The sequence below is a fragment of the Rhincodon typus genome, chromosome 14, assembly GCF_021869965.1.
Source record: "Rhincodon typus isolate 14 chromosome 14, sRhiTyp1.1, whole genome shotgun sequence".
In the NCBI taxonomy this organism is placed as follows: domain Eukaryota; kingdom Metazoa; phylum Chordata; class Chondrichthyes; order Orectolobiformes; family Rhincodontidae; genus Rhincodon; species Rhincodon typus.
The window spans coordinates 38,038,116-38,053,262 of record NC_063345.1 but is presented as its reverse complement, the minus strand read 5'-3'; the positions used below and the strand labels follow the sequence as shown (position 1 = coordinate 38,053,262).

The 15,147-nt window shown below is 39.0% G+C and overlaps 1 protein-coding gene across 1 annotated transcript in view; it reads right to left on the bottom strand.

Moving 5' to 3' along the window:
- The window catches only part of cenpi (centromere protein I), an 86,371-nt gene that overhangs the window by 14,697 nt on the left and 56,527 nt on the right, over nucleotides 1–15,147 (bottom strand). The window contains exons 13-15 of the mRNA XM_048605311.1: nucleotides 14,186–14,295; nucleotides 11,774–11,909; nucleotides 5,855–5,979 (exon numbers count right to left, since the gene is read on the bottom strand). Coding sequence (XP_048461268.1) covers nucleotides 5,855–5,979; nucleotides 11,774–11,909; nucleotides 14,186–14,295 — 371 coding nt within the window. The remainder of the gene's footprint in view (nucleotides 1–5,854; nucleotides 5,980–11,773; nucleotides 11,910–14,185; nucleotides 14,296–15,147) is intronic.

Genomic DNA, 15,147 nt, shown 5'->3' with positions numbered 1-15,147 from the left:
CTTTCCTGCTCGGCCTGCTGTGTTCATCCAGCTCTACACCCTGTTATCTTTGACAAAATTGTGCTGGCTTTCATGTATCAGTTCCTGCTTGTCCAAGTGGAGGATTAATTTTCTCCCAAAAGATTTTTTTTTAAAAAGCTTCTCCACCATTGACAATTATCATACCGGTGTGAAATTGCCAGGTTTATCCATCTCTCATTTGTTGCAGCAGGGTACAATATTTGTGGTTCTCCAGTCCACTGGCAGCACTCCTCTATCCAAGCATGACTGGGAAGGTTGTAGCCAACATCTCTATAATTTATTCTTTAATTTCTTTTAGCAATTATGATGCACTCCATCTTGACTAGGTAACATAACCATTAAGCACTGCTAGACTTTCTATTTCTTTGTCTTTTAACTGTTTTTATTCCATCCAGTATTGTGGAAACCTCACTTTGGCAATGCCCTCTTTCTTAATAAACACCAATGTCAAGTACTCATTTAACGCATTATCCATGCCTTCTACTTCCTACCATATATTCCCATTTTGGTTCCCAATCAACTAATCACTCCTCTGGCAACTTTTATTGTCTATGAGCCAAAGGATGTTATGTTCCCTTTTATACGAGCCATCAATCGACTGCTTTACTGTCAACTTGTCCTGAGTGCTTTTTTTAAAAACATATCTTCTCTGTACTTTTTATGTATAGCCTGATACTAACATTTGTCATACACCTCATTTTTTGCTCTATCCTATTCTTGAACACTGTCAGTTTTGGCTGATGATTCCTCATTCAAAACATCCCCTCTTTCAAGGCCAAACATTTATCAAGTATGTTATCCATCAGATTGTTATAATTCTACTGATCAGTCTTTAACTCCAATTTATACAGGCTTGATTCCCCTTCAATTCATTAAAATTAGCTTAGAATGAAGAGATATTTCTGGAATACTGGATTTTTTTGGGATGGGGAGGCAGACATTTGTAAAGTTGCACTCCGTAAATCTCGATTTTGGAATGAACAAGCAGCTCACCAAAAATGAATCAAGTAGCACGGGACTGAAGAACAACAGTGGACTTAACAATGAGAAAGTCAAAGAAGAAAGTGTAACAGCAAAAGGTATGGCCTAAAAAGGGAAATTACAATCAGTCTTAAAATGTTATGAAAAAAAGAGGCTAGAAAGCTAATTTTGAAGGAAACAGCCAATAATTTAAGTTCACAAAAATGAAAACTAAAACTGAAATGGAGAGTTATAAAGAAAGCAAAGCAGTTAAAAGTTACGAAAGCTACAAGGAAGCTTGGGAACTCTTGCTAAAGACTTCAAAAGTATCAATTAAATATTTAGACGTAAAAACAGGCTGTTAAATACAAACAAATGCAGATAATGTTGGAGGAACTACTCAACAGGTCTTGCAGTAACTCTGCAGAGAGAAACACAGTTAAAGTTTCAGGTCAAGGATTTTTTTTTAAAAGAACTATTCTGACTTGTCTCATGATAAATTCCAGCTGTAGAGTCACTATTCAGATTGCTGCATTAAGAATTACTCTTAATTCTAATAAAGCATGAATCAGTACAACTTAGGTCAGCCGAGCACCAACCTGACAGTAAATCATATTCATTTCAGGATATTTTCAAATCAACCTGTTTAGAGGGCAGGTGGGACATGAATCTAGACCTTCTGGCCCGGAGGTAATGACATTATCACTGCACCACACGAGCCCTTCGTACACATTTCAAGCAAGTTGTGCTGAACAATAAAAAGGGGCTTTTATTTTTTCTCCAATACACAGACAAATTGCCAAATTCAACTTCTTAATTAATGGCCTCACTGTCATTGGTTTATTCAACCCAAAGCAGAGTTCAAATTAGACACAATTTTGGGCAGAATAGCTGAGCATTACTTTATATAGCAATGTCTTTTTCACTAGACATCAGATTACTGAGATATAATTTTCTCGTGTCTATAGCACAGGGGAGGAACCAGATTTGTTAGGGTGAAAAAAATGTTTATTCAGTTTAAAGTTAATAGTAAAGAAATTTAATTTTCCACTTGACATAAAATTGGGGTGGGGGGGGTGGAAAAGAGTCTGGATAAGCACGTCTGCAGGCAATGCAATGTATTAACAAAACTGAGAGTTACATGGATGCATATTTTTAGATGTGGTCATCCACAACATAAGGAAGTGTATTCCGAGAAGGAATGGGTGACCACCAGTTTGAAGGCAGGCAGCCAGGCAGCAGGCAGCACCAGAATGCATCTCACTCAACAAAACATGATTTTCTAGTACAGAAAAGCTAAGTGTGACAGTTCTTTTGGGAAATGCAGCCAGAACCCAACAACACATGGGAAAGCAGAAAGAAATGAAGAGCAACAGTGGAAGGAGACTCCATTGCGAGGGGTCTAGACAGGTGTTTCTGCAACTGCAAACATGACTCCCAGATTGTGTGTTATCTTCCTTGGGCCAGCATCAAGACATCACCGAAAGGGTGTAGGGCATCCTGGTGGTGGAGGGCAAACAGCTAGAGATTGTGGTTGACATTAATGTCAACAACATATACAAAAAGAGAGGAGATCCTGCAACAAGAATTTAGGGACTTAGGTGGCAGATTGAAAAGCAGCATCTTAAAGGTTGTAATCTCTGGGTTATTCCTGGTTCCATGTACTAATGAGTATAGGGTATAGGGTATAGCGGTTAGAGCAGAAGAATGCATAGCTGATGTGCTCGTGCTGGAGTGGAAGCTTTAGATTCCTGGATCATTAGGTCCATTTCTGGAGAAAGTGGCACTTGTCCAAGACTGATGGCTTGCATCTGAACCTTAATGAGACCAACCTCCTTATAGGTGGGTTTGCTAGTCTTGATGGGGTAAACTAATGTGGCAGGGGAGCGGGATAAAGAGTGGAGATGCAATAGGAAGTGATGCACAGAAAAGCCAAGTCAATCTGGCAGACACAGCATGTGTTGTCAAGCGGGGTGGATGTGATAACCTGGTGGAATTATCACGGGACTGTTAATCTAGCGATCCAGGTAATATTCTGGAGACCTGGGTTTGAATTCTACCAAGGCAGATTGTAGAATTTGAATTGAACACCAAACTTCGAATTAAGAATCTAATGATGACCATGAAACTGTTGTCGGTTATTGGAAAAATGCATCTGGTTCACTTTAGAGAAAGAAATTGCTGTCCTTATCTAGTCTGGCTTACCTTTGACCCCAAACCCACAGCAATGTGTTTGACTCTTTACTGCTCTTTGGGTGATTAGGGAAAGCAATAAATGCCGGTGATGGCCACTGTGGAAGAAATTAGCATGTTGTAGAAGGTTCGAGAAAAGTCAGTATCGAAAAGGCAAAAAGACTATGTGACAGACAGAACGTTAAAACAAAGTGTCAACTCAAAGTATTCAAACCCGCATTAGTTCTTAGTAACTGCTGTCTTAGTAAATCCGAATCACACTTTTGCCTTAGTCAGTGAAATAAGTGCATGTTAGCTAAACATTAACAGAAGAAGAAAGCCTGCAGCTCAGGAAGATGATGAGAACGTTGAACTTTGGACTAGAAGATCACTGTTATCTGTCATGTCGACTTGTTTGTCTGTCTCTATAAATATCCTATAACTCTGCATTGCTGCAGAATCTTCGGTATCTAACCTTTGTTAGCGTTGACTCTCCATGATATCACAAATCAAAAGTTCTCTTTACCTCGAAGTCTGACAGCTGCAGTCTGATTATTTGTGCATTAGAAGAAATTCTCTAACACCCACATTCCTTGAACGAATTTAAGAAGCAGTTAAGGCACAAGGAAGTTTGGATGGCACTTATTTTAGAGTAAGGAGTCATAGAAGCAAGGCAGATGAGTTGAAGGTGCTGAATAACACAAGGAGATATGAGATTACTGCTGTCAAATAACGAACTTTCAGAGAAGTGTAAAATTAATAGGTAATAATGGAGAATTTCAACTTCCTCAATATTGATGGGGTAAGCAAAACATGAAAGGCTTAGAGGGGATGGAATTCTTAAAACATATCTAGGAGACCTTTTTAAGGCAGCATGTAGAAAGATGTTCAGGAATTGGATCTAATTTTAGAGAATAAAGCCAGGCAAATAGTAGAATTATCAGGGGGAGAGCACTTTGGTGAGTGACCTTAACTCTAAGATTTAAGATGGTTATGGAAAGGGGCAAAGATGGACTAGAGGTAAAGGTTTTGGATTGGGAGAAGGCTGACTTTCATGTGACAAGACTGGAATTGGCTAAGGTGGACTGGAAGCAGCTACTTGTAAGAAAATCTAATTCAGAGCAATGGGACTCCTTCAAAACGAAATAGTGAAATTTCATATAAAGGTGAAAAGTGAATGAACAAGTCTACAGGCCCTGGATGTCAAGGAAAAATTGGGAAGCTATTGTAAATACAGAAAACATCGAAAGTTCTAGAGATACAGAGTGACATTAAAAAGAATTTAGGAAAGCAAAGAGATGGCATGAAAAATCCTAATGGGTAAAACAAAATAATAATAAAACAAAGCCAAGGCATTTTTTCAGTGTATTAAGGGCAAGAGGATAACCAGGGAAATAACAGGGCCCATTAGACACCGATGAGGCAAACTGTGGGTGCAGCCAAAAGACTTAGGTGAGGTTTTAAACAGGTACTACATCCGTATTCACTAAAGAAAAAGATGATGAAGTATAGAAATCCGGGACAGGGTTGTGATACACTTGAACAACTTACAGTTGAGAGAGACATGGTGTTCGTGGTTTTAGAAAGCTTAAAATTGGATAAATCCCTAAGGTCCAATGAAATGTATTTCAGGCTGTTGTGGGAAGCAAGGGAGGTGGTCTTGGGAGTCCAGCGGGGAAATTGCAGAGACCCAAACATTATTTTCTAATCTCTTCTGGGCACAGAAGTGTCACATGGCTGGAGGACAATTAATGTGATACTACTATTTAAGAAGCACGGTAGAGATGAATCAGGGAACAAATGCCAGTGAGCCTAACAACACTAGTATGAAACTGGTAAAGGTAGAGCCCATGGAATTGAGGGCAATTTCATAAGTTGGATCTAAATTTGGCTTATTGGAAGGAAGCAGAGGGTGACGGTTATTTCTTGTGACCTGTAAACCTGAGTGCAATGGTATACTGCATGATTTGCTACTGGGTCTCTTGCTGTTTGAAGTGTACATTAATGATCTAGACTTGAATATAGGAGTAGCTTCTCAGAGGGGTCAATAACCAGGGCCATAGACTTAGAGTAAGGTGCAGGTGATTTACAGGGTAATTCAAAGAAGAATTTTTTTCACCCTAAGGATGGTAGGTATCTGGAGCTCACTGTCTGAAATGGTGGTACGATTGGAATAATCACATTTTTTGAGAAGTGTTTAGATGAACATTTGAAATACCATAGCATTCAAGGTCATGGCCAAGTGCTGGAAAATGGGACACAAGAATATTAGGTGCTTGATGACCAGTGCAAACACAATGGGTAAAAGGGCCTTTTTCCATATTGTACAACTCTATGACTTGAATGCTCGTAACATCCTTGTTTCCAACATCACTCACCAAGGGAGATTCAATATGATTTCATGTACATGCACTCATTATTCCTAATAAATGAACAAATAGTATTAGTAACAGTACATTTCTCCAGCCACCCGCAAATCCTTATCTGTAACCAGGAATATATGCAGTGAAAGAAATTACATAAGAATAAGAAACAGCATTGGTTAATTTGAAGATGGCCCCACTAGTATCCGAAGGCTAAAGAATAATTTAGACATTGGTACCTTTCATTCTTATGGTTTAATGTAGCAAATGAAGTTAAATGCCTCAGTTTTGTAGAGGTATATGTCAATAAGATGCGCTTTAGGAAATGAAATACTTACCTGTACATAATGTGGCACAGCTGATTCAGACTCACCGATTCCAAACTCAATAATGCTGGATAAATTATACCAGCAGGTGGCAAAATCACCAGGGGAAGATTGTATTTCAAATACATATCAGATACCTGAGTATGAAATCACATAAAACCACAAAGTTAACTGGAAATGTTGTTATGATAATAAACAGTGGTATATGGGAGAGACTGATTGTCCCTAAACAAAGCAAGACAAGTGATATTTTTGAAGAGCATAGGCATAGCTGTTGAGCACAGTTAAAAACAAAACCTAATTTATACAATTAATGTATGCCTTTCATGACTACCACACCAATAATTTATTTTGCAAACCTCCATAAACTTCAGCTCATCTATTCTCTCCTTCCAATATTCTATCCCAACAAACTCCCAAATTTTTCCCATCTTAACTCATCTACACTGACTCTAAGTACCTCAGCCACCTATATATCCTTATTGAACTCAAGTCCATCTCCTCTCTTAATAACATTTGCCAGATGTACACCTCTGAACTCTTTATTCTCCTGACTCCAGCTTCATAGAATAGTAGATTGCAGTTTCTTGCACTTTGTTTCTAGAGAGGTATGTTTCAGATTACTGTGGAGCCATGCAGTTTAAAGTGAACATAACAAGAAGTCATTTGGCCCATCATACATGTATGGCTTATCTTTCAATCATTATGCTGTAGAACTGCATTTTTTGATTTGCAAGAGAATTATAGTTTGGGTCTGAACCTTTAAATTTAGAGCAATCAAAAGCAATTACGTAATCGGTGCAGGAGTCTGACCGACCAAAAAGAACTGGTTGGTAATTAGTAAAGATCAAAGGGATAACTTAAATTGTGTTACCAAGAGGGAGTTGACTGATATTTACATCAGAGGGGAATCAAGCTGTGCTCTGTCCACAATGGGAAGATTTTAAGTCTCTTGAAACTAATACAGCTGGTACCAGTATCGGATTGTTGTGCTGAAATCTGCCCTTTGTTCCCAAGGTGAAAAGCAATTGCAGTCAGAGATAGCCAATTAACATTTATTATTGGAGACAAGGATAAGGCGTTTTCTGTTGCCTGGAGAACTGGAAAAGGGAAAGCTATTTGTGGGATAAATTATATGTTTTTCCTGCTACCAACTGGAAAGGTGCAGGGGGAGTTATGCATCCCCCAGGTAGTTGGCCGGGAAGTAAACTGAGAGAGAACAATTTGTATCTGCCCAAAGTCAGGCCAATAGAGGCCAGGGGTATTCCTGAGTCACTACAGTCACTAGGCACAAGTGCAGTGTGTCCCAAGCTTGAGCCAAGATGTTCAGTGTAATGGGAGTTTGAAGAAAATTGGAGGGTCACTTAGCCAAAAACTAATAGTAGATTGCCCATGAAATCTCATAGCTCAGGAGAATAGTTAGAACACTGAAGAGAAATTCAGATGAATCACGGAAAGCTGTAGCATAGCATATTTGGAGGTACTAAGAACTGTAGATGCTGGAGTCAGAGATAACACAGCATGGAGCTGGAGGAACACAGCAGGCCAGGCAGCATCAGAGGAGCAGGAAAGGTGACGTTTCAGGTCGGGATCCTTCTGGGTCCTGACCCGAAATGTTAACTTTCCTCTATTCTGATGCTGCCTGGCCTGCATAATATTTTTGATTTGGTTCAGGAAGTGAATGAAATCTTGGGGTAAGAGATGTCTCAGTGGAATCAAGAAGTAAAGAGGAACTGAATTTATACTCGAAGTCCTGGTACACTGTAGTGTTACATTAGAAGTGCTCACTTAAGCAAAGTTTGAACAAAGAAGAAGGAAAATCACAGCACAGGAACAGGCCCATTAACCCTTCAAGCCCGCACCGAAATGCTGCCCAGAACTAAAACCCCCTACCCCTCTGGAGACCATATCCCTCTATTCCCATCCTGTTCCTGTATTTGTCCAGACTCCCTTTAAAAGTCACTATCGTATCTGCTTCCACTATCTCCCCTGGCAGCAAATTCCAGGCACCCACCACCCTCTGTGTAAAAAAACTTGCCTTGTACATCACCTTTAAACTTTGCCCATCTCACCTTAAACCTATGCCCCCTAGTAACTGTCTCTTCCACCCTGAGAAAAAGCTCCTGACTGTCCACTCTATCCATGCCCTTCATAATCTTGTAGACCTCTATCAGGTCACCCCTCAACCTCCGTCGTTCCAGTGAGAACAATCCAAGTTTCTTCAACCTCATGTTTAAAAATGTCAGATCTTGTAGCATGGTTCTTTTGACCAAAGCACTGGGTGTTCGAATTTCTCATTAAACATTAAGATATTAGAGATAGTAACAGTTGGTAGAGCCAAACAATTAATTCTAACCCCCAATCTTTTGACAGAAAGCTGTAACTTATTTCCCTTCAAGTACTTAATTTCTTTTCAAGGTTAAATGAGGTGTGCAACAATTTAAATTAAGTACATTGCGCACTCTTGCTAACCAAAGTAGAAAAAAGATTTAATTTAATCAGCTCAGAAATGGGAGATCATTGTGGGAGTTCCTCAAGATGGTGTCCTTGACCATCTTAAGCTGCTTTATGAGTGACCTCCTTTCAGCAGAAAATCCGACACAGGGGTGTTCGCTGATCGCTGCGCAATGTTCACTAGTATGCATGGCTTCTCATATACGGAGGCAGATGGTGTTGACATTCCATAAGACCTGGACAACATTCAGGCTTGGACTGATAAGTGGTGCATAACATTATTGCCACACAAGTGGCAGGCAATCCCCTCAGCATTTGGCATTCAAAGCATTATTATCATTGAATATCCCACAATCAACATCCTGGGGGCTATCATTGATTAGAACAGAGGTGGAGAACACATTTTATTTAACCAAGATCCTTTTAGGCTGCATGCTGAGAATTTAACACATACAACAAAATGTCATATTTTTGTCGACGTGTTTACTAATTTTAATTAAAGCCTGCTATTATATGAGGACTTTAAAAATTCGGCAAAGACACATTTACTTGTTTGGCAAAGTTAACAACAGAACTAATAGTAAGTGAAAAACTTAGACAACAAACCATTTAATGACTTTTTTGTGCTTGCTTTTTGCGAGATAGGAATCGGATATTTGGTTCCAAAACATCATTGACCGTAGCTTTAATTGGTCCTCCAGGCAAATACCCATCATCTGAGGTCTCAAGCGCGTTTTAATTTGTGTCACATACGAAAATGTTGATTCACAACAGTAGGTTGTGCCAAAACAAGATAGTATTCAAGGTTGTAGACATGCTCACTGAGCCGGTGGGTTTGGTTGCAAACTTTTAGTCACCCTGCTAGGTAACATCGTCAGTGCGCTTCCAGTGAAGCATCTGTGTTCTGTCCCGCTTGTTATTTATATGCTTCGGTTTTCTGGAGTGGTTGGTATTACTTCCGGTTTTGTTTCTCAGTGGTTTGTACACAGGGTCTAATTTAATGTTTTTATTGATGGAGTTCCAGTTGGAATACCAGGCCTGCAAGAATTCCTTGGCATTCCTTGGTTTGTGCGATTATCAACGTGTTGTCCCAGTCAAATTCGTGTCCCTCTTTGTCAGTGTGTCACTTTCACACACTGAGAAAGTACATAAAGACAAAGATGTCCACATGATTGGTACTCCATCCAACATCTTAATTCTCTATGAATGATGAGCAGTGTTTAGCACCATGTACCACCTTCAAGATGCACAGCAGCACTTCACCCAGACTCTTTCAACGACACCTTCCAAACTCACAACCTCTACCACTTAGAAGGATAAAGGCAGTAGATGCCAGCACCTGCAAGTTCCCCTCCAAGCCACTCACCATCCTGACATGGAACCTTATCACCATTCCTTCAATGTTGCCATATCAAAATCCTGTAACGCCCTAACAGCACTGCCACCCAAATTTCAGGGGTTTAAGGGAGCTCACCACCAAGGGCAATTCAGGATGCCAATAAATTTTCATCTATCCATATCCCAGAAAAGAATAAATGAAAAAAATTATACAACATCTCTAACAAGCACATTTCCTATAGTGCTTTAGAGCTAAAATAAGTACTTTGAAGTATTGTAATGTTCAAACTTTAAGCACAGCTTCAACATGCAGAAACTGATAACAAGCAAACATTTATAATGTTGATTCAGAGATGAACACTGATCAGGACACCCGGGGATATGTGTCCTGTACTTCTTCAAAATAATGCAATGGGATTTTTACCCCCACCTGAGTGAGCAAACAGGTCTCAGTCTAATGGTACCTCTGATCATGCAGCCCTCTCTTCGTGCTGAAATGGAGCGTCATTTCGATTTTGTTTGTTCAAATCTCGGAGCGGGTTTGGAACCATAATCCTCTACTCAGAGGCAAGAGTGCTACCAACCAAACCACAGACAACACTACAAAATGCAAGTTAATGACAAACAGAATTGTAAACTGTTTGTTTTTATACAAATAACATCTAGAAAGCAGGATTATTTTCCACTGTAATTCTTTCAACTTAATTCAATTAAAAGGGAATTAAATATATGCTAGAAAAAATGGAACAAAGAGTGAGTGAGAAGAGTGGTTGTGAGTCTAGAATTAGACTAGGTAACTTGTGGAACAACAGTGCGTACTAAATGGACCAAATGTCTATTTTGGTGTTTAACATTCTAAAATGCTACAGACTATAATTTTTACCTGACTACCTGTGTATTTTACTGGAGATTGCAAATGATAGGTGTACAAACAACTGTACCATCTAGTGGCAGTAATTACATACTGCACTACAACTCACAAACATTTTAAGAATTTAGAAAAAAAGCATTTGAACCACAAATCAACTGAATTCCTTATCTTAAACTTGTCCAATCAGCTGCATCCATTTTAAATCACAATACAAAACTGAACTTTTCCAGCTATTTCTGTTTTTGTTTGACTTACAGCATCCACAGTTCTTTCGGTTTTTACAAAAATAACAATTTGAGGTTATCAAATATTTTCAAAAGATCCAACTCAAAACAACTTTACTTCTCCTGCCTCTGGTTTATTGTTTCACAAATTAGTCTAACATTTTTAAATCAATGTTACTAATTAAAATTTTTCCGAATTTAACACCACAGGCTAAAATTTCCTATTTGTTGGCAAAGTGGCTTGACAGATGAGATTCCTGGTGGCTTGTCTGCCATAGCCCCTGTCGACTTCTCTCATGCAATCTTCTGTGCTTCAGCTCATTAAATATGGATTAATTATGCTGTGGCTCTTCAGCACCTAACTTGTGGAATCATGCTATAAGCCATGAACTGTCCCCATGAAAAAAAAATCAGCATTTTTTCCCTCAAGGTCAACAGTCTGTTCTTTCCATTTTTGCTGTAGTTTCCCCAACTTTTGCACCATTGTCCATGTTGCTCGAGGGAGCCACACATTCCACCCTAAATTTCTATTTTGTCGTGTGAATTGCATTGTATAATTCAAATTCAGTGACATTAATTTTAAGCACAAGAAATTACTTTGAATTGTTAAGCAAACATGTTAAGGATGAAACATCGACAAATGTTATTTTGTGAAAGCAAAAAATGGAATACATTTACATAAAATAGCAATATCTCACACCAACTACCCTTCGATCCATATCACTATTTCCTTGTCATTACTGGATCAAAATCCTTCCTATCAGCTTTGTGGGTGTGCCTACTCCCTGGAACTGCAGCAATTGAAGACGGCAGTTCACCAGCATCTTCTTCAGGGCAAAAAATATCGGCCCAGCCAGCAACACCCCATGAACAAGTTTAAAAAAAGCTGATCTCTAATATATATCAGATTTTACAGGTGTGGAGGAATGGGAAAGGATTCAAATTACAAATTGCATGCCTCTTAAGTTGTATTTCATTTATCTGTACTGATTAATAATCTAACAGTCAAAAATAGTTTCCTAAACATGAATCAACTCTTCTCACCGTCTCATAGAAATTGAGTATGAAATGCAACAGCAGACTGTTGTAAGCCTCCATCTGAAGTGCTACGATTGAAATTCTTGCGGTAAATTCCACAAGTTCAGAAACAGAATTCACCAATCCAGAAAGGGTAACATTCCTGAAAGCACAAACAATTTTCAAAGAAATATTCTCTTCAACTTATTTATTATTCACACAGACTCAAAGCCAACTAGTTATAGAGCTACAGAAAGAGATCTGAAACATTCTTTGGAAAGTATGGTGCAGTTGAGTGTAAGTTTACTGAGCTCAATATTACAAAGCAGCCAGGCAGCTAAACAGTTAAGTCTGAATCCACTCATTTTACAATCTGAACCTTGAAATAGGATTAAAAAGAAGCTCTCCAGTAGGGTGGGGTCAAATGTAAGGAAAGATCCCATAGTCTCCAGAAATATTTGGAGACAACTACAAGAAACAATTGTGGCCCTTTTCTCTCAGCTACAGAATTACTAATTCAAGTGGTGTTGTAAGAGGAATAATAATGACTTGGAAAATTTAGGAAAACAAAACATTTAAGATTAAAAATGCAGTTACTTTGTGAATGCACGGTAATTGAAATGTGAGCAAACAATTTTGCAAATCCTGTACCTAGCTCAAAACACCTCAACTTATGTATGACAAAAAAAAGTTAGTCACTGCCTTGCTGCTAATCACAGAACTAAAGAAGCTTACAACATAACTGGTAGCACTTAGCCTATTTTGTCTGTCTGCTTGGAATCCAAAATTAATTCCACTGAAATGTTTGCTCAATAAAACCTTGGACCGTCCTCCACTTAAAATGTTTGGCCACTTTTTCCATGACATGATTAGTGATGTCTACCTCAGCTGTCTGCTTTTCTGTTTCTTAGATAGTTCCATAATCTTAAAAATTATTACGTAAAGAACATATTAGTTGAAAATCATTTATATTTGCATCCAAAAGAATTTTGACTCTGCAGTGAGATTGCTTCAATACTACAATTTGGATCTGCCCCCCTCCTTCCTCCTTTGTGCTTGATTGGAGAAGACAAACTACACAGAAGACAATGAACTCCAAGGAGGAGGACACTTGCATCCAATTCTGGGCATTCCACTTTAGAAAGGATGTGAAGACATTATAGAGATATAGAAACAAATTCTAAGAATGAGGGACTTCAATTATGTGAATAAATTAAACTGAGTTGTTCTCTATCCAGAATAGAACACTGGCAGGAGATTTGTTTAGAGTTGCTCAAAACCACGAGGAATCTGGACAGACTAGATGTGGAGAAAATATTCCTTGATAGTTGGGTTTGAGAACGAGAAGAGGCTAATTTGTGATTGGAAAAGGAATAATTACATGAAGGGAATAGAGATTAGCAGGGCTTCAAAGAAAAGGTGGGGGAAAAGGCATAGCTGAGTTGCTCTTGGAGAAATCTGGTACAAATCGAATGACTTTCCTTCAGAGGTGTATCATTATAATTCTTTTCCTGTTTGGTCACTAACTGCTTGGTTGGGTATGATTTCAGAATCACTGGCCAATATTCATGTTGAACTTTGACTTTGACAGATGACAGAACATTCAATCAAAAGATCTCGCAGCAAAGCCACGATATACCTTCAGCTAATGTCCATTCGTATGAAGTTTTAGAAAGATGTTGGAGAGCAATTAAAATGAGAAAACAGTTGGTTCTTTCTCCCTCCCTAATTTTAGTGTGGATTTCTTGTGGTGCAGACTGCTGTGTCCTGTATCCCTTCCACAGAGTCAGAAGCTCTGGGTTCAAGTTCCAATCCAGGACTGACGTTATGGCTAAAGTAGTTGTGTTCTAAACATGACCAAACAGGTTCACTGCCAACTTGTAAATCCATTGAACGTAGACTCATGACAGGCAGAAAAATGTGGGAGAGGTTCCTGCTCAGTGATGTGAAGGAAAAATTACGTAGCTCTACCATGACTATCTAGAGCTCCACAATTCACATGTGAAAGTTTATGGCACAGCAACTCAATCCTCATCTAGCCAGTTGGTTGAATGGCCCCCAGGGAGGATTAGATTGATGTTGACAATAGAAGTTTTAATCCATGTTTCAGCAGGAGTGGATTTGGGACCCTTCTTCCTGTCCAATCCATGGCAGAGATTGCAGCACTGAAAGTCAGACCTGCACTCAGGCAGAGAACTCAAGAAGAAGAATCTGGATGTGCTGTGGTGAATTACAAGTTTTCTGCTGGCCTGCCTGAGATCAGTCAGCAGAAAACTGGGGTCATCCAGACTTAATGAACTTTTCCAATGATTATCCAATTAGCAAGGATATTTCTGGTTTGTGGAAATTCAATACTAAGCCATTTTAAAGTTAATCTATAAGCAAAGAGTCAGACTGTCAGCCATTTTTGTGGGAATTTCTTACATTATAGATACTCACTGTGGACTTTGTAAAACATTGGGAATATCTCTGTCCAAATCAGCTACACAAACAGAATGCCAGGTTAGCCATTTCATCAGCAGGCTGGTCAGACTCTCAATTACACTGCACTGTAGATAAATAAAACAAGGAAGATTAGCACAGTCATTGACTAACCTGCTGAAAGTGTATATATTTGAAAAAAATTTTCAACATTTCTATTAACTTTCACGGATTTTATTGTGTTTTCCTAACTTTTATAATAACTAAGCCTCTGAACCCTCAACGTTCCTTTTGTCCACTATGGCTGCTTCTCCAGGCTTCAGCTCATCATCCTCTATGTTGTATTCTTACTAAAACATATCTTTTCTATTTACCCCAACGAAACTCCTTTCATATTTTTTGTATTCTCTTGCTGAACAGCCACCCAGCATCTTTGCTGGAAATGAATTTCATCAATCTCCTTCCTGCCCAACTCACTCCTCTCACTGCTGATTCTGTAGATTCTGCCAAGATCAGCCCTCACCACCCCTCTATACATTTCCCTGCAGAAATATCCATTCATTTGTCATCAAGGTTTTGCAATCCATATTCTGCAATATATTTATCAAAAGCTGAATGCAACGACCCCTTTATCCAAACTTTCCACCTGGTTATATCTTCCATGATTTTTATCCAGTCACTTTATCAGTTTAGCACTTATTACCAAATCATACCATAGCCTGATCCCCCTACTCCTCTGGCATTTACCCCTCCTCAACATTTCATCTCGATTCAAATCCTCCCCATCTAACGCCACAGTAAAAATTTTGTCACTACTACTTCAGCCAATGCCGACATGATTTTCATTCTCAGTGATTTCAATCCCAATCAAAATGTATCATGCTCTCAGGAACAAAAACAAAGTTGCTGGAAAAGCTCAACAGGTCTGGCAGCATCTGTGGAGGAGAAAACAGAGTTAACGTTTCGGGTTCGGTGACCCT